Source organism: Ambystoma mexicanum, chromosome 2q, assembly GCF_040938575.1.
Source record: "Ambystoma mexicanum isolate Mex_15411 chromosome 2q, UKY_AmexF1_1, whole genome shotgun sequence".
Taxonomy (NCBI): Eukaryota; Metazoa; Chordata; class Amphibia; order Caudata; family Ambystomatidae; genus Ambystoma; species Ambystoma mexicanum.
The window spans coordinates 1018321542-1018348226 of record NC_090924.1 but is presented as its reverse complement, the minus strand read 5'-3'; the positions used below and the strand labels follow the sequence as shown (position 1 = coordinate 1018348226).

The following is a 26685-nucleotide window of genomic DNA, read 5'->3' as shown; positions in this document are numbered from 1 at the left end:
AGACCTGATGCGTACAGCTTTGGTACGACAACCATTAAGCGACACCTAACTTCGTTCCAGAGTGCGGACATTCACAAGGTGGTGCCATGCGAAGAACGTAGTAGATGGAGTTCCTCCACAGCATCCTCCGTGTCCGATCCTCTCACCAAAAGAGACACTCCTGTGGGGGAGCGCATCCCTACAGCTGCCTCACAAGCCATTTGCGATGCTGTTGACCCTTACCTTTCGAGGGTGACAATATTGTGTGTGTATTGTGACGCAGTACTCTGCAGGGGCAGAGAGTCTTTGAAGTGCTTTTGAGGCTACGGTCACGGAGCACCAGAAGAAGTGCTCGCTACCTAAGTAAAGCCCACCGAATATCTTTCTCTTCTTACCCTCCTCTCCTAGTGCGTCGTGTCCTCAAAAGCAGTAAACTGGAAAATAACAAATTACACAAAAGGCTCTTTTCAGAGCCGCCTTTCTCAGTTTAACAATAGAACTATCAAGTGACCAGTGTAGGCCCCCGCGCATTTTTGGAAAAGTCAGCGGACAGTCGTAGGACACACAAAAATGGAGGGTGCAAGCGTAGCAAAACCAATGGACTTTTCGCTGGAAGTAAGTGGTGGCTCTGAAAAGGGGCTTTTTGGTGGTGGTGTGTGTGCTTCAAAAAAAATGTAGGCTGGAAAAAATGGATTGCCAAATAGGTGACTATGATTCCAAAAAAAGTCGCAATGCATTTTGTACATTGTGAAGAAAAATCTGATTGCCAGCATATGTGAGATGGACTCCATCTCTGCGAAAAATGAAAGAGCTGCGAAACAAAATATTTTCATTGTGGAACAAGGACATGCCAACATCCCTTAAAAGGCACAAACAGCCTTATTGAAATTGCGCTGCGCTTTCTCCATTTGTGGACCAAATGCAGAAGAACGCAGCCGTATTTGTCTTTGTGCAATAAATGAAAAAACTATTTGGCAATTTGGAAACATGTCCATGGCCTTCGCAAGTCCTTCCTTCATTGCAAATTGCAAAGAAATTCCAGAGACATGACCTAAACTGTTTCCTCCGCAATTAATGATAAGTATATCAGGATGACGCTCTGTCTGTAAAGTTGCACAGAGAGGTACCAAGTCCTGCCACGTCATTCCACGCACGCCATGCCAGTGCACTTCCACATAAGGAAATCCAAGATCTGCAGATAGACCGCAACTTTCTGCATGCACCTTCAACCAATGTATCCATGAGTCTCCCAAAATCCAGATAATCTGTTTTCGAGCACACAGATGGCTGTCTGGTCTCCTGTCAGGGAAAAAAATGTTCTCACTAAATTTCTCCGTACAGAACACACCCACTGAACTTTACTGACCAATCCCTACCTTCGCACATTCTCATTTGCATGCGTCTCCACCCCAGAATCCCTGTTGGTAGTACGCGCCGCCTGCAAACAACCGCCATGTTCGCAGACACGTACAGGATCAGAGCGTGACGACTGTACATTTAAATATTATTCCCCATTTCCCCTTTAAGGTGGGCTCTGAAAAAAAGAGCCGTTTTTTTCCTTCTTTTGGGCATATGCCTTACAGACGCCTGTTATTTTTTTATTTATTTTTATTTTTTGTTCTTACTTTGCTCCTACAACCATTACAGAACCTTCTCCAAAGCAAGCCTCACATTCCAAAAGAACATGGTATTTCCCAAAGAAGATAACGCAACACCATCTGCTTCAAAATAAGCCGCATTACTGTGAACAATGTTCTCGTGGCTGCAGAAAAACCTACCAGAACGTAAAATAAAGCATGCATGCCGCGATTGATGTTACACCTCCCAATACTTTGATTAGGACAGAAAACAGAACTGTTGTCCCATTTTCCTCTAGGGAGTAACCCAGAAAAAATTCATTTCGCAGTTGGAAAGATGTTCATAACTGCTTGAACCAACTGTTTCAAATCTTCCAACAAAGTACGTGAACTCACGTAACCCAAATGGCAAGCACCGTAGTGCAAAATTAGCACATGAGGAGTGGTTATCATATGCATCTCAGTGCAAACTTGGAAAATTGCCGCAACATTGCGATCAGTCTCAGTGCTCCACACCACCTCCACTCCTCTCACATCGAAATGGTGTGCCACATGCCGACTTTCGGCATAGTGCTTCAAACCGTTCACAAAAATATCTCCAAGGACCAAAACCCTGATCCTCTGCACTGCTGCCATCTTCAGTATACGCACCGTCTTTTGACACAAAAGAGCAATGTGAACATCTGATTGGCTGATACCTACAGTCCCCTTTCCATGCTGGATTTGCTGTAGAAACCCGTATGTAACACGCCCTACCCGCGGACAAGCGTTGTCTACGTGTGGCACGTAACTCTTAGCCAGTCCTTCTACCCTTTCCACATCACTCGCAAATCCATTCCCTCATTGGACACAGCTAAGCAGTCACACAACCATCCACCAATCACATTCAACATCCCTACATCTAACCCCGTCATCAAAATTGCGCACTTCAATTGTACAATTGATCGCTCTGCATGCAAGTCGCATATCATTGCAAAGCACCTACTTCAAAACTACTGTGCAAGTGTTGCGGATTTCTACGTACAGCTCCATGCATGTGTATTAAGTACAGGTATGCATATTTTAATCAGAAAACATGTACAACCCTTATGATTGCATTTAAACAACTTAATGCCACTAAATCTGCATAGCCAATACATACCAATGCTCCCCCTTAAGTGCAAGATGTCCGATTTGTCATTGACCAACCGCACTACTTCTTACTGTCTCCGGCATAACCTATACATACGTTACAACCCTCCCTATTTAGCGCAAAACTCGATTTTCCATTAGAAAATGGCACAATTTGTTACTGTGTACAGCCTACATAAATGCTACTTCCAATATGATCTTATGAGAAAAATAAACGCTCCCGATTGCTGTGGTGACCTCTCCCACTGAGGCTTTCCCGATTTTTCGAAATCGTACTTATAGTATGAAAGTGCAGAAACGTTTCCCCATCTACTATAATGGCCAATCGCTTACAAACCTATCTGCTATAGACAACACACCTTAAAAGAATCAAGGCATTTTTATAACCTAAAAATTGTACTCATTTCTGAAGAACGCGCAACTAACATACGGAAAGTAACATACAAAAGCAGCATCTAGTGAAGTGAAATGCACACATGCACTGTGTTGAAATGTCAAAGGAGAATACTCTGACAAAAGATGCAAAGAAACCTTGTTATTCAGCAAAAAAAAGTAAGTATAGTACGACCTTTATATTCTAACTATTCCTCAAACAGACTGTGTAGGTTATGTATTTAATTTGCACACCAAAGCAAACAGTGATTTCTGAACCATTCTACCCACAAATCCCCATTTAGTAAACAAATAATAACAGGCAGAATGGCTCACAAATCCCTGTGTTTTTGGAACTCAATACAGAAGCCTTAGAATGTTTGTACTAGAAAACAAATAGCTGTTTCAATTTTATGCCATTACATTTACTATTAATGCTTCTCCTCACCACTAGCAGATTTTGTACCCTCATCTGAAGCACATTGTAGTGCTGTACAAACAGAAAAATAGCCTTCCCAAATCATTGTAAGAGGCCAATGCACATTCACACACCACCACAAAGAGCTTCCCCATCAAACTCATGCACACATACATTGTACAACAGACCAAACTATGCCTTCTTTTTTTCAACAGACCCCAAAGAATGCCTACCAAAAAGCAAGTCCGTAGAAAGGAACGCAGAAGTAGAGCAAATAAAAATAAAAAAGTGTGCAACCTAAGCATCCATCTGTAGCAGAGTTTGTAGAGAAAGTTAGAACAAAACAGCTAATGCAGTCGTTTAGCAAAACAAATGAAGCATCAACTACCGAACCTTTACCTTCTCCAACAAAATGTGGCACAAAACACTTTACAAAAAAATATCGACTACCAGTACTGCTAACAATGCTCCTATTAATCCTGATATACTAACAAGAACCTATAGTAAAAAAAGTATTTTAGTAAAAATGTTTCGCCACAGAATCCTTCAGAATCTAATAAAAAGAGGACCAAAATCATCCTCAACCCTTAAAACCTACCGTAGAAAATTAATCCTACAAGCTCTCGTTGACAGTGCAATTCTTCTCAAAAGGAAGGTGTTTATATTAGTGTTAAATAGGATGAAACCAACAACAAACTAAGTACCAAACTACAAAAGAAACTTATCAATAAACGGAATGTGAACAAAAATAACTTTACATATTTCTGGAGGTGAATGGAGTCACACAACAACCACAGAAACATATTTTAATGAAGAAGCATACAAACAAACTCAAACAAACACAATTTCCATCCATAGCAGTGGACGAGGGTATGAAAAAAATCAATAATAGCATCATGGAACAAGAAACCCTGCTTAGAAAAGTATCCCTTGAAAACTCAGAATTATCTCTTGATTTGACTGAACCAAACCGTCCAGTGTACAAATGGCCATGCACGTCAATGTGTGCCATTCCTAACAAATCTTTCAAATCTTTACATCAGTTCCTCAATCAGTATGTAAAAGGTAAAGACAAAATTAAAATTAAAGTGCTGCAAAATATGGATATCTTTCCAGTGCGCAAATACACAGGACTACAAGGACATTCATTAGCCTGCATTTCTGGACCATTTGCAAAAGCACCTTCCATGATATCAAAAGGATATCAATACATCATTCAAATGTAAGAAATCTAGTGTATAAAATATACTATGCTAAAAGTCCAGCTTCTGAATTAGCCAATTTAAAAATCACACTCTTCTGCATGGTACACCCAAATATCTACAAGAAGAAATTGACCGTATCCAGAGAAAATATTTTGGAAGTGAAAGCCACTTACAAAATGCAATAGTTCTAGAACAGACCAGCAACAATTCTGCACATAGCAACCTTCTATTACACACATACAAAAAAGAAATACTAAAATTTAAAAAGTGCATCGGCTGAAATACCAAACCATGTGTGTGTGTGTGTTGCCGCAGAACGTTTTACAAAAGGAGCACAACAAATGTAGACATAGCATACAAAATAAAAGACACTGAAGATTCCAAATGGTTTGAAGTAGCTCTCTACCTTTTAGCTGAAAATAAATATCAAATACGTGTAACGCTCAACTGATTCCCGTAGAGGCGCCGGTCTTGACTGGGCGTATACCGTATCTTCAAAGGTGATGTGTAACACACGGCTGGCTCTTTGGGCTGGACCTCTGTGCACTGTATGTCTGACTCGAAGGGTAAGATGTCTGCAGATAGAAAATATGGGATTAATGAACTGGGTTATTGAATGTCTCTCTCTTCTTCCCTTTCTCTTCTCCTGTAGAACCCCAAAGGTTAACGCTCTCACCTTAGGTAAGTGAACGCTGTGCTCTCCATCTGCCTCGGGGCAGGGTGCTGTAACCAGTTTCTTCACTGGATAAGGGGAGCAGGCCTCTTGACTTCAGAGGACTGCTGTCCGTCGTTTACTGCACGAACGGTAAGTTTCGAGTAATTCTAATGTCTTTAAAAGTCTTTAGTAATGATGTCTCTTGTTTTGCAGGGTTCCGGCGATGGCGGATGACGGGCTGAAGTGAGTTGAAGATGGAGCCTGTGTGATGAATAGAAGCGCCTGGAAGCACGTAAGTAAGCGCTTGTTGCCTGCTTCACGATGCGCTCTAACTGTCTTTTTATTTTGCAGGTACAAGTTCGGAGCGGCTGCAGGGTGCCGGAATACCCACTGGGTTAGATGTGGAAAGGAGTAATGGCACGTGAGTATTAAAGTTCCCCAATATCTTTAAACGCACCTTGTTTTGTCTTTCAGATGCGGGATGCAGCGCCGAAGGCCTCCGGAGCGTGCGAAGAGTTGGTAAGCTTTTGTCTTTCAGATGCCGGAATGCAGTGCGAAGACCTCCGGAGCGCACGAAGAGTAGGTAAGCCTTTGTCTTTCAGATGCCGGAATGCAGCGCGAGGCGTTGGTGACAGCCGATGGACCAGGTAAGTGAAGCGCCGTCACTGAAGACCGTAATGCTAACCTGTTCTTTCTTGTCTTTATAGGTGTTGCTGAAGACTGGATTCAGGATGGTAAGCCTTTTTCCTTAGGCCCAGGATCAGATGCAGAAGACACGATGAGCGTTCTGCTGCAGAGGATGCAGAATAACGCAAAGCAAGATTCATCCATCGGGTGTGGTTTAAATAGCCTCCTGTAGTGCTTAGGTCTCTCCTTCCACAGCCACGCTGGAAGCAGAGATCATGACAGTACCCCCCCTCAAGGCCCCTCCCAAACCGGGCTTCTCCGGGGGTTTTGGCTTGTCAGGAAATGTTCGGTGAAATCTTTTGATTAGGCGAGGAGCGTGGACATATTCAGCAGGTTCCCAGGATCTCTCTTGGGGGCCGTAGCCTTTCCAGTCAATTAGGTAAAATAGTTCAGATTTGGAGATCTTGGAGTCCAGAATGCTTTTGACTTCAAACTTGAGTTCTCCATCAACTAGGATGGGTTTTGGAGATTTAGTTAGTCGGGTTTGAGGTTGCACGGGTTTTAATAGAGAGACGTGGAAGACCGGATGTATCTTCAAATGCGGGGGCAAGTCCAACTTGACCGCTACTGGGTTTACTATGGTAGTGATGGAATAGGGACCAAGGTATCTTGGGTTGAATGTGCGTGGCCCTTTTAGAGGTAGATATTTGGTGGATAACCAGACTTGATCCCCTACTTGATATTGAGGGGCTTCCTTCCGATGTTGATCTGCTCCTTTCTTGTATTGTTCTTTAGCCCTTTGAAGGTGAGAAACAGCTTCCTTAAAGGCTTGGGTGATTGTAGAATGCAGGTAGTCTACTGCTGGTGTTTCAAGATCTTGGAGGGGATCCAACTCCGAGGTTCGAGGGTGACTGCCGTATAAAAGAAAAAACGGGGTTTTCCCAGTTCCCGACTGGACAGAGTTATTGTAGGCATATTCGGCTATCCAAAGGATGTCTTTCCAAGTTTTTTCAGTTTGTTGCAGCATGCAGCGTAAATGCTGTTCCAGAGTTTGATTGGTCCTCTCGGTTTGTCCGTCGGTCTGAGGGTGGTGACTGGTCGATAGTCTCACATCAATTTGAGCCGACCGACAGCAACTTCGCCAAAAATGAGAAATAAATTGACTACCTCGATCCGAAATTAGAACCGAAGGAAAACCGTGCAGTCGGACGATGTTTTCGAGAAATTCTCAGGCCAGAGTTGCTGCTGTCGGCAAGCCTTTGAGCGGAATGAAATGCGCAATCTTGGAGAATAAGTCCACGATTACTAGAATCGTATTGTATCCGGAGCATGGAGGTAGATCGGTGATGAAATCCATAGAAAGCGTATGCCAAGGGCGAGGTGGGATGTCAATAGGGCGTAAGAGGCCTGCTGGTCTTTCCTTTTGACTCTTGTTTTGGCGCATACTCCACAGGACATTATAAAGTCTCCGATATCTTTTTTCCAAGACGGCCACCAGAAGTAGCGCTTGATCTTTTCTGAGGTCTTGGCCATACCGGGATGTCCTTCCATTAAAGAATCGTGATAACAAGAGATTACTTTTTTCTGTAAATCTGTGCTGGGCAGGTATAATCGTTCTTGGAAATACAATAAGTTGTCCTTTACTGCAAAGTCCTTTCCCTGCAGATGCCAATTCTGTATGTCTGCTGGAGTTACAAGTTGCCTGGCTTTATCCTTAACTTCCTCTATGGATTGTGTGGCGATTACACCCAGAATTCTTTGTTCGGGAATGATTGGTACAGGTTTAGGGTTGATCAAGTGTTCTTCCACTCCCATCCGAGAAAGGGCATCAGCTTTACCGTTTTTTGTACCAGGTCGATAGGTAATTATGAAGTCAAACTCGGCAAAGAATAATGCCCAACGGAGTTGTCTAGAGGATTGGGCTTTTGCGGTTTTCAAATATTGCAGGTTTCGGTGATCCGTAATCACAGTAACGGTGTGTCGGGCCCCCAGCAGATAATGCCGCCAAGCCTTAAAGGCAGACTTGATAGCCAGAAGTTCCTTGTCAGTAATCGTGTAATTGATTTCAGGAGGCGAGAATTTGCGGGACCAAAATGCCACGGGATGCAACTGATTGGTTACCGGGTCCTTTTGTGATAGAACTGCCCCCATGGCAAGGCTTGAAGCATCAGTTTCCACGATGTAGGGGAGTTCGGGGCGAGGGTGTTTTAAGATTGGTGCAGAGATGAATTTAGTCTTCAAATCCTGGAAAGCTTGTTCCGCCTCGGTAGACCATTCAAAACGTTTGTTTTTCTTTAACAAGGCAGTGATGGGCTGGACTATTCGAGAAAATTCGGGGATAAACCTGCGGTAAAAGTTAGCGAAGCCTAACATGCTTTGCACACCTTTTACGGAGGATGGTGATGGCCATTTGAGAACTGCATCGACCTTCTTTGAATCCATACGCACTCCGCTAGGTGATAATATGAATCCCAAGAATTCAACTTCAGTCACGTTGAAAACACATTTTTCCAACTTAGCGAAAAGTTTGTGTTGACGCAATCTTTCGAGGACCATTTTCACGTGTTTCCGATGTTCAGATTCCGATGAAGAATAAACGAGGATGTCGTCAATGTAAACAACAACACACACATCTATGAGCTCTCTGAGGACATCGTTCATAAAATATTGAAAGGCGGCCGGGGCATTGCAAAGTCCGAAGGGCATGACCTGATATTCAAATAGCCCATATTTGGTCAAGAAGGCCGTCTTCCATTCATCGCCCTCTTTTACTCGTACCAAGTGGTAGGCTCCTCTAAGATCCAGCTTTGTATGTATGCATGCTTTTCTGACTTGGTCCAGGAGTTCAGGGATCAAAGGTAACGGATATCTATTCTTGACGGTGATCTGGTTCAGGGAGCGATAATCTATACAAGTTCTAAGGTCTCCTTCCTTTTTTGGAACGAAGAACAAAAGCTGAAGAAGCAGGGGACTTGGAAGGACGAATAAACCCATTTGCCAGGTATTGATCCAGGTATTGTCGAAGGTGAAGGTTCTCAGGCTCGGTGAGGGCATAAATTCTACTACAAGGAGGAGTAGATCCAGGTATCAGGTCTATCTGGCAGTCATAAGACCTATGAGGAGGTAGAGTTAGCCTGATCCTTCCGGAAAACATCTTGGTATTTGGGAGGTAACTGGGGAGTCTCTGAAGAAATTGCTGCCAGTGCAACACCAGGTGGAGGGTGACAAGTAGAGACACATTCTGGAAACTGGACCGTTCTTGCTCGCCAATCGATCAGAGGATTGTGTTTCTCTAACCAAGGTATTCCTAGAATAATCTGAAACTGAGGAGCCTTGATCACATCGAACACGATCTTCTCATGGTGTCCATCTTGACTTACTAGCGTCACCTCTTGAGTGGTATGCGTTACTGGTCCGGAGGCTATCTCCGTTCCATCCACCGTAGTAATGACGTCCTTTACAGCCTTGGGACAAAGAGTTAGATTCATCCTCAAAACCATTTCATGATCCACATAATTGCCGATGGCACCGCTGTCGACGTAAGCTTCAATTGCATGTAATCGATCCGGATTATCAGGGCTAATGAGGACCATAGGTATCACGAAATGCGAGGTCACGGAACTGGTTTTCACGCTCGGCAAGAGGACCTCTATTCTTGTCGGGCGAGGTCGTTTCCCTGCTCAGAGTTTGTAACTTTGGTAACTGCAGCTCCTACTGCCTTCTTGGCAGGTTTCACCGGACAGTCTCGAAGAAAGTGCCCTGAGTTTCCGCAATAGAGGCATAATTGCAACTGTTTTCTCCTTTCCCGCTCCTTTTGTGTTAGAGGACCTTTCAGGCCCCCTATTTGCATGGGTTCCCCGGAGTCTACTCCTTTGGAAGGAGTCGGCGGTTTGGAAAATACTCGAGCATCAAACTTGGAACGATCGGCCTTCCTGTTCTGCAGTCTGTGATCTATTTGAACGACTAAGTCTATATAGTCCGAACAATCTTGTGGGGGATTCACTACTTGGGCCAACACATCTTTGAGCTCTCCACGTAGACCTCTATAAAACAGCGTAATCCTTTTGTCCTCAGGCCATTGAGTTTCCACTATCAGTCTGTTAAAAGACGCAATATAAGCCAAAAGGTCTTGATTACCTTGTCGCAACGAAAGAAGCTCATTGTCCAAGGCCTGCCCCTGTGAATGTCTTGCGAACAGTTTTTCCATACTGAGCTGAAAAGCTTGAAAATCATGGAGGACCGGATCATCTTGATTTACTAGAGGGATCGACCAGTCTGCCGCATTGCCACTAAGGTACGAAAGCACGAAAGCTACTTTAGCTTGATCAGTTGGAAAGGCTGCTGGCCGGCATAAGAAATGCAACCGGCACTGATTGATAAATACTGCAAACCTCTTTGGGTCACCAGAAAATCGTTCGGGCGGAGCCAGAGGTACATTCCCAGGTAGGTTGATCTGCACTGGATTCATAGAGGATGTAAAAGGAAGATTTCCCCCAGATGCGGGTAACGGGGTCTGTCCGGCTTGTGACTGTAGCAATTGTCTAGCAAGATCATCTGTTCGCTCCTTGGAAATAATCAGTTCCCTTCTTAGAGCGTTCGTTTCCTGACGGGCTGCATGCACTTCTGCCCTTAGTTCCCCAAGTAACTGGGCTAGCTGGTCGGTATCCGAGGTTTCCATAGCGCCTGGACGGGAGTTTTGCGGTAGGCTTTGCGTTCTGTAATGCTCACCTGATTCCCGTAGAGGCGCCGGTCTTGACTGGGCGTATACCGTATCTTCAAAGGTGATGTGTAACACACGGCTGGCTCTTTGGGCTGGACCTCTGTGCACTGTATGTCTGACTCGAAGGGTAAGATGTCTGCAGATAGAAAATATGGGATTAATGAACTGGGTTATTGAATGTCTCTCTCTTCTTCCCTTTCTCTTCTCCTGTAGAACCCCAAAGGTTAACGCTCTCACCTTAGGTAAGTGAACGCCGTGCTCTCCATCTGCCTCGGGGCAGGGTGCTGTAACCAGTTTCTTCACTGGATAAGGGGAGCAGGCCTCTTGACTTCAGGAGGACTACTGTCCGTCGTTTACTGCACGAACGGTAAGTTTCGAGTAATTCTAATGTCTTTAAAAGTCTTTCGTAATGATGTCTCTTGTTTTGCAGGGTTCCGGCGATGGCGGATGACGGGCTGAAGTGAGTTGAAGATGGAGCCCGTGTGATGAATAGAAGCGCCTGGAAGCACGTAAGTAAGCGCTTGTTGCCTGCTTCACGATGCGCTCTAACTGTCTTTTTATTTTGCAGGTACAAGTTCGGAGCGGCTGCAGGGTGCCGGAATACCCACTGGGTTAGATGTGGAAAGGAGTAATGGCACGTGAGTATTAAAGTTCCCCAATGTCTTTAAACGCACCTTGTTTTGTCTTTCAGATGCGAGATGCAGCGCCGAAGGCCTCCGGAGCATGCGAAGAGTTGGTAAGCTTTTGTCTTTCAGATGCCGGAATGCAGTGCGAAGACCTCCGGAGCGCACAAAGAGTAGGTAAGCCTTTTGTCTTTCACATGCCGGAATGCAGCGCGAGGCGTTGGTGACAGCCGATGGACCAGGTAAGTGAAGCGCCGTCACTTAAGACCGTAATGCTAACCTGTTCTTTCTTGTCTTTATAGGTGTTGCTGAAGACTGGATTCAGGATGGTAAGCCTTTTTCCTTAGGCCCAGGATCAGATGCAGAAGACACGATGAGCGTTCTGCTGCAGAGGATGCAGAATAACGCAAAGCAAGATTCATCCATCGGGTGTGGTTTAAATAGCCTCCTGTAGTGCTTAGGTGTCTCCTTCCACAGCCACGCCTAGGTAAGAAAAGAGTTCCTGCTTTCCAGAAGAGTTCCAGTGTTCTGAACCTAGGGAGTGGCTCCTGCCCCACCCAACAGGAAAAGTAGTTCCAAACAGAAGAGGATCAGAGGCTCAACTGGCAGGCAAGTAAGCAGCATGGTCTGCTGCAGGTAAGTCCACCCAAGCATTATGAGCCCGGCGCTTCCAGCGCTGGGACTGGGCATATTTATGAGCCTGGTGCCACTGGCGCCAGGACTGGGTCCAAAAGGTCCCAATTGGGACTGGTTGGCACTCGGAACCTGGGTTATGGATCTGCTTCCAAGGGAGTTGGGAAAACCCTGACCTTTTGGAAGCAGAGATCATGACAATACGTGAACCCCTAATATGTTGCAGTTACTGTACTACAAAACTAGACAATAACCAAACTCCTTCACGTGCTATCACAAATAATTGTTTCCACTACAAAAAACCCTGCAACAACTCAATTTGTATGAGAGCATCATAATTCAAACAGTTCATCCATTTCAAGCAATTATACGTCTTCATCCAGAAACAGCAAAATTACCTCCCTCTGAATTGGTGAAAGGCATTCGTGGCAAAGTAGTTTATTTGCCATTACATCTAACAGAAAATGTACACACTCTAGGAGTGCAACGTTCAATAGAACATTCTTTAATTGTCTTGGTAAATGGTGTACCAACAAAAGACAAAAAAATTTGGCAACAACTGGTGGACTTACATAAAAATAGACAAGCCTTGCAATATCTAAAAGAGAATAACGATTTTTACAAGGAAATAAATAAATAAATAAATATTGAAGAAAGCTTAAGGCAAACAACTGAAATAATTGAAGAGTCATCAGAAAATGGGCAATTCAAACTTCTGAATCCTGCTGCAGTATCCACTCTTTTGGACCAGTACACAATTCATCCATTGCATTCCAATGAAGGCATCGATGATGCACTAGAAACTTACCAAATGCGACAAACCAAAGGTTCACCAATGAGCATATGGGAAAAAGTATAGAAGCATGTGCTTTTCCACTGCTATTTCCTACTGGCAAAGGTGGAAGATACGATGATAGACCCACTCAGATTACGGCATTAGAATACCGCTCATTACTAATGTATTCGGAAGATCCACATTTTGTCTAAACCTGGGAATACATATTCCACCTACTCTTTGAAAGTGAACTAGCAACCCTATGTTACGGATACAGAGTTGCACACATTTTGAAATCTGGAACCCACTTTCAAAATATGTCAGCTACGCAATTAATACAAAAAGTACAAGAAAAAGATTAGGTTTTACTATCAAGTATTACAAATTTGTTTGCAAACATGCGTGGTACAAAAGAATACTGGTTTCAACGGCACAGAGACGTACGTTGTATGATCAGAAACCTTGGACCACCGACTTGGTTTGTTACACTAAGTTGTGCAGAATATGCATGGGAAGATTTACATGAGTTCCTACGCATATCAAACAGCAACAAAACCAAAATACATTTATTAACACCTGGAGAACTTTGCCCTCTAGATCCAGTTAATGTCTCAAGGTCTTTCCATAATCGTTTCATTGCTATGCTACACTTTATTTGCAATAAAACTGTTCCACCCCTCGGAGAAGTGCAACACTTCTTTTGGAGAAAAGAATACCAAGCGAGAGGAGCACCACATATTCACATGCTTTTATGGATCAAAGGTGCACCTAAATTTGGTCACGACACTGATGCCACTGTTTTGCAGTTTACCCAAAAATATGTCACTTGTGAAATCCCTTCACAACGGACACATAGTGACCTGCATGGGCAGATTTTACAATTTCAAAGACACAAATGTAGCAAATATTGTCGTCGCAAATACAAAAACAAAGGGAAATACTACGCCAAATGCTGGTTTGGTTTCCCTAGACCAGTTACAGAAACAGGTGAAGTGAACAACGTCATGTCTTCAGTTTGACATAGTGTTAAAGGGAAATCACCTAAGAACACGTATTACATAAAAAGAACAAATAATCAAAATATATCAATGATTACAATCCAATCATTGCCCTCTTATGGAATGCAAACATAGATGTGCAGTACATCGCAGACAATTCCACTGCTGTTGCACGATATGTTACAGCCTACTTAACAAAAGCAGAAAAAACAGAGCTTCAAGACCTCTGGGATGACCTATCATCAGACAAAACACTATCTCAGAAATTGTACAGCCTAGGCATAAAAATGCTCCCTCATAGAGAATGTGGTGCCTATGAAGCGGCAGATCATTTAACCGGTACTGCTTTGTACGAAAAATCAGACAACATAGTATGGCCAAGTCTTGGTCCTGCTAAATCTAGAAAAAAAAAGAGTTCTGAAATCATAGGAGGACATAGAAACAATTGCCAGAAATGATCCCAACAGCCAAGACATTTTAAAAAACAATTTACTGGACACATACTATCTGAACAGGAGTAGCACTTTGGAAAGCATGTGTCTATACCACATAGCTCAAAACTTAGCATACAAAAATAATGTAAAACCCGATGAAAGCAAAGGAAGATATAGAGTTACAGATTGTGAAGGCAGCTTAGTGAAACTTACCAAACAAAGCTTAATTAATCATGTTAAATTGTCATTACAAACTCCTCAACAGAAAGAACTATATTGTCTCCTACAACTTTTTAAACCATGGAGAAAAGAGGAAGAGATACTAGATATGTAAATGAGGCAGAATTAGCTATGACAGAAGTGGAAAACACCATGTGTCACTACCAAGAAAATATAGAAGACGTACAACAAGCAAAATTTAAAGATCAGCGCACCATTTTTGAAGACGTACAACATGTGCAGTATGTTTTGTTACAACACGAAAATAACGAATGTACCTGCCAAAATTACAAACCAATACTGCTGTACGTCAGTGGTGAAGCCGGGTCAGGAAAAGGATTCTTAATGAAAAGCATCAGCAGGTTCCTTCAGCAATTGACAAACACCAAACTGTCAGCTGTTGTAACTGCCCCCACAGGCTTAACTGCCTACAACATAGGCGGCGTCACTTTACATCGATTACTACTTCTTCCAGTAGAACACCAAAACAAATTAGACTATTACAAACTTTCTGCAGAAGCTGCAATGGACTACGCAGAGTATTAAAGCAAAGGAAAATGCTACTAATAGATGAAGTGAGCATGGTCTCCAAGCTAATGTTGGCTTTGATTCACCTCAGATTGCAAGAAGTACTTAAAACAAACTACAAAGATCTCTTTGCAGGGAAACACAATCGTTTTTGGAGATCTTCTACAATTGACACCAGTGAAAGGTGAACCTATTTTTAAAACCGTAGGACACAAACTCTGCCGTAAACCTTTTGGCAGCATAGGAAATGTCAACCTTTGGCAACATTTCCAATACAGAGAATTAACAGAAAACATGCGGCAATCTGCAGATCTCACTTATGCCAACATCCTAAAAAATATTAGAGTTGGTGTACTATCTCAAGAAGCACAACCAATATTGAAAAACCGGCACATTCATGCACTTTATGGCGATAATGCATGTGCTACTGATGTTATGGAACAATTAGAGCACAAAAATGTCAATTGTATGGCCTTAATGCCAACTCTTGCAAGCTGTTTCAAATTCAATGAAACAATGTTAAATAAAGAAATGCAACCAATAGAAATTTGCGCCACAGACAAACTAGACGTACATGGTACGACATTACCCATGTGTGAGCAAGCCACAAGACTCAACAGCTTAGAAAATTCAATCTCCAACACAGCTGGGTTGGAAAAAATATTAAAATTATCCTTACATTGTAGAGTAATGCTTAAACGTAACCTTGATGTGGAGCAAGGGCTAGTTAATGGGGCACTGGGTACAGTTGTTGGCTTTCAATCATACCCACGTGACAACAACATTCAGTTTGTCAATATTTGCTTTGAAATACTTTCAGAAGTGAAAAGAATAGGGCGCTCAACTGTTCGATTCCTTCTGTTCAAAGGCATGTATGTACGTAGAGAACAATTTTCTCTAACTCTTGCATATGCAGTCATCATTCATAAATCCCAAGGTCTTACCCTAGACAAAGCATTGATAAGATATAGGAAACAGTCTTTAAAGAAGGCATGAGCTATGTAGCACTATCACGCTTACGTACACTTGACGGTCTATTTCTAATCAACTTTGATGCAAGTAAAGTGAACGCTGATATTCCTTGCATTTTAGAATACAATAGACTGCGTTCACTCTACACCCCCCATCTGAAACAATATCCTGTTCCAGAAAAAGTAAAATGTGGTAAAAGAAAACTAATTCAAACATAAATGCAACAGAAGCTGACAGCAAATCCTTCAAAGAAAACAAAAGAAGGTAAAAGTCCATCAATTACCACAAGCAAAGAAGAACCTATTAGGGAAAGTAAACCAGGTACTTCTTGAAAGAAAGAGAAACTCTGGAAAAAGCACTCAGATGCAGAACTAGCTGGTCCATTCAAATTTTCAAATGAGTAAGTTGCTATGCAAATGTAGCAATGAATATTCTATTTCAATTGCCACCAATTGTTAACAATATTTACTTACACAGTACAGACCAATTGTGTTTGCAAATGTTAGTCCTAAATGCAACAAACAATCCTGACAACACGTACAGTGTTCACGGAATAAGACAAGAATTGGACTACTGTGCTGGAATGGTGAGATTCACTATAAACCTACAAGAAGAGCCACAAGAATTTCTAATGTACTTACTACAAGTACTGGAAAGCCAAAACATACCTATAAATGAAATCTTCCAGATTTCATACATGTGGAAACATACATGCACTCTCTGTAGCAATGTGATACAGGAACAGATTCCAAATGAACGATTTGTGTATGTATCCATACCTAATTGTGAATCCATTCCAGCAACTTGTACAGAATGCAGATTATGTACTATGTGCAATTCAGACAATCGCTCCACCTTACTCATACAAACACATAGAACATAATATTTATGCTGCTACGTTATAATGCAGATGGTACCAAAAACAACTGCAAGCTCACTAGATTCACACACGGTCAAGTGTCACTTGGAAAGAAAACCTTTACAACAGTAGTTATAATCTACCATGCAGGAGCTACAACCAATGCAGGTCACTACACTGCATACATTAAAAAGAAATGTGGATGGGTGGAATGTAATGATAGCACCATTACTCTAAAGCAGAGATTGCCAGCTAATCTTACAAATGTGTATTTAATCTTCCTAAAGCCAAAATTTGATAACTAATGTGTACTTCAACATTACCAAAAACGAAGTGAAAGACTACAGTTAGAATACGCCAACAGGTATCTAACTGTTGTTGAAAATCAGCAACAAGGCAACAAACATAACATCACAAAGAACAAGGAAACACTCAAAGAAAGCAAAGAAATAGTTTGTAGCATAGCAATTAAAGGTTTTTTTTAATCCGACAAGGATTTTTTCCCCCAGACCTAAGGATTTTAAAAACAAACACAGAAACCTACCAAAATGCACAGTACACGGGTTTGTAAACTAAATATGAGGGTAAAAAAAAAAAAAAAAGCTAAACTATCTATTATGCAATGTAGTAAATCTACTTAAAATGCAAACATTAACATGTTTTTTTCTTTTATCACAGAAATTTTAATAAGTCTAGTTCCGCCAAGTACTACAGTCATGTAAGACATATATGGATTCTGAACAAAATAAACAGAAAGTATAATTACAGTCATTTCATACATATGCAAATCTACACGGCTAATCTATGGCAGTAATGTGGTACAGTGGCTGTAGGCTGGGCCTAGCATCTTTGATGTATAACCTACCACCTACACCCTACGGTGCTTCTAATTTGAGTACTTCTAAGTTTACTTTTGGGTGCATGGCCTTGGGCCATGCACCCATGACAGCAGGCCCTCCCCAAAGCCACCTGAGTGATGTTCAATACTATGGGTGTATCTATAGCTATGATATGCTGCAGTGGGTGTTGACAGGGCCTAAAGTCTTATGTGTATGTCCATACATAGTTCAATGTATGGGTGTTAAGTGGCTTATAGCATCAGTGCTTATAACTTTGTTCTTTGCTGCATGGCCTTCGGCCATGCAGCCAAGACTCTACACACTCTCCACAATCATCTGACCCATAAGCAATACTACAGGTGTATCCATTGCTGTGACATGCTGCAGTGTTTGTAACCAGGGCCCAGAGTCGTGGAAGTATGGCCTACGGGCATGCACCCAAGACTCTAGGCCCTGGCCACAACCATTGCAGCATATTACACCCATGGTCGCTTATACATGAGTAACACACCCATTAATTGAAACGTTATAAGTGTAGCATGTACTCAATTTGTACCCAGGACTCTAGGCCCTGCCAACACCTACCAGATACGTAATTGAATGTATGGGTGTGATGTATGAATGTGATATGCTGCAGTGGTTGTGGGCAGTTTGTACATGCTTGGGTGTATGGCATACAGCCTGCAAACATGCCCCCAAAAGTCTACGTTTTGTCCACAACCACTGCACTATATAAAAGCCATGTAGCCTTAAAAGTGAACAGACTATAACGGGTGAATGGCCTTTGGCCATGCACCCAAGAGTGCAGGACCTCCCCACCACCACCTGAGTGATGTTCGATACTACGGATGTATGTATAGGTGTGGTATGCTGCAGAGGATGAGGCCATAGTATAGGCTCTTATTTGTTTGTCCATAGATATTGCAATGTGTGGGTGTGCAGTAGCTTATAAATCTAGTGCTTACAACTTTCGGCCATGCACCCAAGGCGCTACACACTATCCACAACCACCTGATCCATAAGCAATACTACAGGTCTATCCATTGCTGCGACATGCTGTGCTGGTTGTGGCCAGGGCCTACAGTCTTAGAAGTATGGCCTGCGGGCGGCCTTGCACCCAAGACTCTAGGCCCTGGCCACAACCACTGCAGCATATTACACCCATGGTCGCTTATACATGAGTAACACACCTACACAATGAAACATTATAATTGTACCATGTACTCAATTCGTACTCAGGACTCTAGGTCCTGGCCACACCTACCAGATACATAGTCGAATGTGTGGGTGTGATGTATGAATGTGATGTTCTGCAGTGTTTGTCGGCAGGGTCTACACTCTTCGGTGTATGGCGTACAGCCTTCAGCCATGCATCCAAAAGTCGACGTCCTGCCCACAACCACTGCACTATGTAAAATCCACACTGGTTTATAAATTGACAGCTTATAAGTTTGATTTTGGGTGCATGCCCCACAACCACCTAAGTGATGTGCGGTGGTACGGGCGTTTCTATAGGTGTGGTATGCTTCAGTGCTTCTGGCCATAGGCTGGACTCCTAGCTGTATGTCCATAGATATTACAAGGTATGGGTGTGCAGTGGCTTAGACCTCCATTGCTTACAACTTTGTTCTTGGGTGCACACTCCCCACAATGATCTAATCAATAATCAATACTACAAGTGTATCCATGGGTGTGACATGCTGCAGTGGTTGTGGCCAGAGCCTACAGTCTTGGAAGTATGGCCTTCAGCCTACGGCCATGCATCCAAGACTGTAGGCCCTGGCCACAATCACTGTAGCATGTCACACCCATGGCGGCGTACTAATGAATAGCATACCCATAGGAAAAAAAAATGTAATTACGGCATGTACTCAATTTCAATGTTCTCTAACACCACGTGTGTCCTTAGAACAGTGTCAAGTTCCCTGTGCACAGGCGGACTGAAATACTACCCTTATTAGACCCGTCGTTTTCTGTATGTACAAACATCCCAAACAAGGCGGGCATAGAAAATACATCATGAACACCTACCGCAAGAACAAATGCAGTTTTTCACCCATCTCTTACTGTGTGAACCTCCCCAACCACTATGACACAGCAAAATAGTTTTCGAAATAGCATGTTGCCGCTGGTTGCCGCTCCGCTGTCGGCAGATCCAAGATGTTGGGCGCATCCAAACAATCTGACACAGAACACGTCTCACTGCAGCCAATCGGCAGAGACATTGCTTGTCCGCGGTCATGACGCCAGCCCCTTAGCCAATCGGTATCTTGTCCGCGGAGTGAACAGGGAAGTGTGACCACGGAGCAGACACAGATATCACTAATTTTTTGATTTATGTTTTTGTCATTTAAAAAAAAAAAAACTACTGGACGGATTTACACCAAATTAACAAAAGCACGCTTTCGGGACCAAGCCGCCGCTCCTGCCGCAAATTTGGTGAAAATCCGTCCAGCAGTTTGGGCTGTAGGCGTGCGCAAAGTTTTTTCCCATTATGTCTATGGGAAAAAAAAAGACGTTTTGGGACCCCCTCTAACTTTTCCCCCCGGACCAAACCTCACCAAACTTTTCAAAACAATTCAGAGTGGGCCATATACTTTTTTTGCAACGTTTGGTGAGGATTCGTCCAGGGGGAGTGAAGTTATAAGCCGCCCAAAAAGTGCTCTTCCTATGGAAACAGCAACTTAACCATAACTACACGGCCACATATATATATATATATTCCCCCTTTTTAGCTACGGTGAGGTGACGCAGAAATATCAGGGTTTTTCATTTTCAAATGTAGGCAGGTCTGCACATCACTTGCCCAAAAAAGTTTTTTAAAATATGCCCCATGGTGTTTTAAGTGCGGTTTTCGGTGACGTCCTACCGCATTGTGAACTGTGAAACTACATTGGTTGTTTGCATTACATGTACTCACAAAGCCCCGGGACGTCTAGCATGTTACAGATGCTCCTTTCACTCATGTCTACTTCCAATTGGTTTTTCTCCCTGCATTCCTCCACTATCTTCTTCAGGGACTTTGACATGTTCTGAAAACAAATGACAAAAAACAGCAAATTAGTATGTGTACATTTGAAACGTCCCGGGCGCTGTACAAACCGCTATGCTGGGACTACTATTCATTCAAGCAGAAACAGCTGAAGAACTTTTCCAATAGTGCAGAATGCAGAAACGAGCCGTTTTCTACTCACCGCAAATTTGCTGAACGAGATGTGAGAATCAGCTAAATGCGACAAGATCACAAACTCCGGTGAACCGTGCACTATGTCTTAAGGAAAAATATTAAAGATGCACAGAAGCCAAATCCCTAAACTGAGCACACCCTATACAATGGAAATAGAAAAAGTACAAGCGCTGTCGGCTACTGTACCTTAGGGAAATCAAACGGCCATCTCGGTACAGCGGTACATGTGCATTTGTTATGCAATCGAAAGTCAACCAGGGACTAATTGTAAAGCATAATGAAAGATTGAAAGCTTTTAAAAATATGACATTCTCGAAATGCTTACATACGAAAAATAACGTAATATTTATTTAGAAAGGAAATTGATCCGAAATGCTTATTCTATTGAATTATCAAGTTTTTATTTTAAAAATCTGCTACTATGCTTCCCTTTTCACGCTGAATGTTGGGAGACGCTGTGCTAGCTTACAAGTAAAGGAAGCCCTTCAATTTAAAGATGAGTGCCAGGTTTACCAGTAGAAAGACTTCGATAGCGCGGGGCTTGTTTCTCTGTCTTTACTTGGAAACGCCCCGTTTAGGAAGTCACTCGAGGCCATGGAATTCCAAGCCTTCCAAATAAGGAGAATTCCACTCCAGGCGCCCCAGTGCTCTGTAAACCTATATATTTCCTTGGCTTTATTTCAAGGCGCATGCGCAGTGAAGTGATTCTTGGAAAGCCAATATAACGAGGAAGTATATCGTTCCGTTGCGGATATAAAATGCTGAGCGCTCAGCAGTTGTAGTGGCCGGATATATTATAGCATGGAAACAGTACTGTTATGTTCGTTTTGGGCTAATGTAGAACGCAGGGTCGCGCGTTTTTGATTAAATAGAAGTACGGTAGTGTGCCTAGCAGCTTACCCTTATTTGGAAACTGTATACATGCCAATTTGTCTTGCCCCGTTCCATTTGTGAGATGAATCTTCGACTGCATGCCCCATGATGCACCAATAAAGCAGTACTGGGCTGACGGTTTTCAAATCGATTGGGGCATTGTTGGCATGTATTGAGTGTCATCCATGTGGATTACTGTCACCCCAAACAAAGTGGATGTCTTCCATAGACTCAAATGACCTAAGCGTAGAATGTGCCCCGTAAGGTTGTGCGCACTGCAAGCCCCCCTTGCCCCACAGACTACTCTGGAAAAGCTGTTTTCTGTCCGGGCTTCATGCGTGCTCGGCTGCATTGCGGGCACACCCCGTTTATTTGCACGTGATAGAGTTATGTCACTCCTTGTGTGTGTATCTTAAAGCAATATAGCACACTCCTACTTTTTCATGACAACAAAACAGTGGAGACAAAACCTGCCAACACATGACACTGGCAGGTAATAAGAAAACAATCAACAGAGTCACTCTTAGCAATTTCCACTGCCTACTTCAGGTGTCCAGCGCATAGTCATTGAGGTGGGCAGGTCTCCACTCACAAAACGTTGCAGATTCCGCCGGCCCCCTTCCGAGCTCGGCCTCTCCTCACCTGTTTTCCATTGGTCTAGGGAGATATGAGAACAGTCAGTCCCCCCACCTTTATCAGACTCTTCGGCACACCCTCCTCCGGTAGATAAACCTGGCTGCCGGATCTCCCCGATCTTCTTGAAGTAGCTCGCATTTCTTCTGACAGTAGCACTTCCACTGAATGCAGTTACTATTGATCCCTTTTGTAGAGGAACAGCTGTGTACATCTGCAGGAGATCATGCCCCCTACCTTCCCTGTATTGAAGACATGAGATTGTGCCATGCCTAACACCAGCCATAATACTAGCCTACTTGTGTAATTGATATTAGCCTACCTATGCAATGAATACTAGCCTATTTGTGCAATTGATATTAGCCTACCTTCGCAATTGATACTAGCCTACCTGTGCAATTGATACTAGCCTATTTGTGCAATTGATATTAGCCTACCTGCGCAATTCATACTAGCCTACCTGGGCAATTGATACTAGTCTACCTGTGCAATTGATACTAGCCTATTTGTGCAATTGATATTAGCCTACCTGCGCAATTCATACTAGCCTACCTGTGCAATTGATACTAGCCTATTTGTGCAATTGATATTAGCCTACCTGCGCAATTCATACTAGCCTACCTGTGCAATTCATACTAGCCTACCTGTGCAATTGATATTAGCCTACCTCTGCAATTGATACCAGCCTACCTTTGCAATTGATACTAGCCTATTTGTGCAATTGATATTAGCCTACCTGCGCAATTGATACTAGCCTATTTGTGCAATTGATATTAGCCTACCTGCGCAATTCATACTAGCCTACCTGCGTAATTCGTACTAGCCTACCTGTGCTTTTGATATTAGCCCACCTGTGCAATTTATTTTTGCCTACTCCAGCCCACTAGTGCAATTGATGTACTTTCAACACTAGCCTGCTACTAGCCTATAAAGTGATTTTCACCTGACCCTAAACACCAATAAAGATTCCACGACATAGCCCTCAACATGCTTGCCAACCTAAGAACCCAACCCTTAGCATTTACACTTAGCCTCCTAGTCACTATGTCTCTAGTCACACTCCTAACGTGCCCTCCTCTGGATAGAAATATGAGACTGAGATCCAGGCTACCCCGGCTCTATGATCCTAAAAATACCAATAACCGTACAGTATTACCCACTCCTTACAAACTGATTCCAACCAATATAGTAAAAAAAACCTTGCTAGTCCTAATAAACCAGAAACCAAACTTCCCCCTCACCCCACAAATAAAGGCACACTATCTCTATCTGGATCACTCATTAACGCCAGATCCCTATTATCCCATGCTGCTGAAATTGCAGACACACTACACAATGAGAATCTAGACCTACTAGCAGTAACTGAAACTTGGCTCCATGATGCTGCAGACCCTGCCCTTATGATAGCAATACCCGAGAGTTACCAGATACTCAGAGTGGATATACCTAACTCTCGTGGTGGCGGTGTGTGGGAGCGAGGGGCCATCAGGCCCCTCGCGTCATCTACTTCTCAGTAAAAAACTCGGACCAGGTGCCTCCAGTAGTGGGTTCGCCCCTTGCCCTTATGCGATGTTAACCTTGGTTGACTTTCGTGTAGATGGGACCACTGAGCAGGACACGGGGCATCCATCCCTTTCGACTCCATCTTGGTGACTAGGCCTCACTGCGATAGTACAAAAACGCTTCTGTTCCCTTCTCGCACACCAGCCCGGCGCACAGGGCACAGGGCCCCCAGCCCCGTTCTCACTCTAACTGGAAAACTTTGCGGGTCTATTCTCACGCTGAAGCCGGAGATGCTTGCAACACAATAATAAATGTAACACATCTCTTCCTCTGAGATCACTGTCCTGCATGTGAACCAGCATGAGCTAAGCACATAGCTCGTCCATCTCCAAAAATGTGTCGTTGCCCCTCCCGCACCCTCGCCAGTGGAAACTTACTGCCATTGTGACCCTGTCTCCCTGTAAGATATTCCTTTCATGTGCCAGACCACTGACCATGCCATGATGCCCACCCAGCAGATCCCCAACTAACATTAGACCCCTGCTGCAATATATCGTTGCCTACCACTAACAAATGCCACATACCAGAGATTCTTATGTGTACGGACCTTAACTTCAACCAGTGTATTATAGCGGTCAAGACCCCTAACCTAAGACTTGTATAATCCTATGTTATTGATAGTATAGATATATGTGTGACTTTTATAGAGACATGATGAACTACTGAAGGTCTTTTGAACGATCATTATTTAGTGCATGCACTTTTTGAGAATATATTATGTTAGCTTCAATAGTGACCATCCTGCCTCCCAGCGACCTGACCTTCACCCATGCGGAGCACAGAAGACTGACGTCAATCCTCCCGCCAACCAACCGACCAACCCGGATGTAGAGATACCACCCCACCTGAGACATCGAGTGAACTGATCAATCCAGGACCAACGTAGTATCCTATGTTAGTTGCGTCATTTACCCTATAAAACATAATGTAATGATAACTTGTGCAGAACGCTCTCAGATATCTCTTGAATATTATTCATCAGATAAAACATTTTCTTGAACTCTCGCAGCCTGCTCTCTTTGCCTTATTCCCCGTCAGGGGTGTGTTTGTTTTTTATTCTTTTGCACGTCAAAGACGGGGAGGGCACAAACATTTGGTGACCCCCTGTGACGTGATTTGGAGAGGTGCCACGAGGCCCACACCGTGCGACGAGATCCGGGACTCCCCCCAGCAAAACCATCGCTCCGAGGCCGAACAGTCTGTGCGCACTACAAGAGAGGGTCAAGGGTTCCCGGTTGGCGAATACCCGACTGAAAAGCTGCTCGCCGAGGTGAGCCACGGCTTGGTTGGGGTGCGGACCTGACTGGGGTCAGACCGAGAACGGTGACCCTCGGATTACCTGACCGAACACGTGAGTGCCGGTTGCGAAGGTTTCCAAGGAAAGGTAAGGGGGAAAGTACGGGAACAAGGGAACAGGTGATAGTGGGTTTAAACCGAGAGTAGGGACTGTGTGAGTGAGGTTGAGGCTTTCCTGATCTGTCCTTTATATGGCCATTAGGTTTTGTGAGAAGAAGAGGACAAGAGGTATCCTAGCTCGAACGGTGTAGAAGGTGGCACCGCGTAGCATTGTCTCGTCCAGTGCAGATAAATAAGTGAGGATAAAGAGAAAATAGTAGGGGTCTCGTATATTGAGTAGACTCGGAGTAGTTATTTAGAATTTTCTTTTTCCATGTAAGCAAGATCTCTTTGGGAACAAGTAAGAGGGTGTAAGAGGTGGGGAGTGAATGAGAAGAGTAGGTAAAACGGGAAAAAGGGAGAAGAGTTCAGTAACGGGAACAAAGGAGAAATAAATGCGCGCAGGTAGTGCATGTGCATGTTATGTGTTATATGTTTTGCTTTTTGTCCATTTTGTGTCGCACATGCTGAAATATTGTAAGTGATTTGTTGGTAAAAAGTCATACATGCAAAAAGTGAACTATTGAAGTTTGAAATGCAATAGGTACAAAGGTAACATTGAATATTGGTACACAATAATTGCCAATAATTGAGAAACACTTGACATTGATGATCTGTGTAAGGGGACAAGTGGTTGGAGGGGGGTGATTAGAAGTGAGGCTCAAGTACAAGTGCACGTACAAGTGAAGGGAGAAATATTGTCATGGGAGGAATAACACCACTAGCTCATATTTGCCAACACCTCCCGCTATATAGTGATAGAATACAAAAATACCACGATCAGTGGGTGACAGTGTGACACCAATTTGGCCAGAGGCCGGGTCGTTCGACAAACGGGTGTTAGATTTAGTGTCCACGCACTTATTGTCGAGGTATAAGGGAAAACAGTTGCAGAACAGAAGGGAAGTGCTAGATCTGTGGCGAATGTTTGAGGAAATAGCCCCCACAGTAGAGGTAAGTACAGGGAAGGCAGTTGAAAAGGAGAAAACGCAGGAAGAGGTAAGCTGAACACCGCACCACCGCCATATGACAAAGGAGGCCTGTATGGCCCAACGAGCAAGCCCCCTGTAAATTTAGCGCGACTAACTGGAGATCTAGACCGCCAGCTAGCGCATGCACAAACGGAAATAACACGGCTGAGAACATTGTGTGATAGGGGCCAAATGCTACCGGGAGGAGGGGAAGTACCACCCTTGCTATGGCAGATCTCACACCCCCACTAAGTGCAACAGGGGAGTTAGCCCCAACCACACCAGAACCAACACAGTCGGTATTATCCCAGGGAACACCCACATCACAATGGCGAGAAAAAGAATGGCGATCAGGAGAGTTCCTGTTCCATCTGAATGATAAACCAGTGAGAATTATACGTCCAGCCACCACAGAAAGCCAGCGCGGAGAAGGGCAAGAGGAGGATGGTGAGCAAGAAGGGGAAGTACAGGAGATGTGGAGCGACCTAGACGAATACGA

At 43.5% G+C, this 26685-nt stretch overlaps 1 protein-coding gene across 1 annotated transcript in view; it reads right to left on the bottom strand.

The window, feature by feature from the left end:
* Positions 1 to 20904, bottom strand: part of RSU1 (Ras suppressor protein 1) — a 994395-nt gene extending 973491 nt beyond the window's left edge. Inside the window, exons 1-2 of the mRNA XM_069648354.1 lie at positions 20759 to 20904; positions 20485 to 20596 (exon numbers count right to left, since the gene is read on the bottom strand). Coding sequence (XP_069504455.1) covers positions 20485 to 20593 — 109 coding nt within the window. The 5' untranslated portion in view covers positions 20594 to 20596; positions 20759 to 20904. The remainder of the gene's footprint in view (positions 1 to 20484; positions 20597 to 20758) is intronic.
* Between the last annotated feature and the right edge of the window lie 5781 nt (positions 20905 to 26685).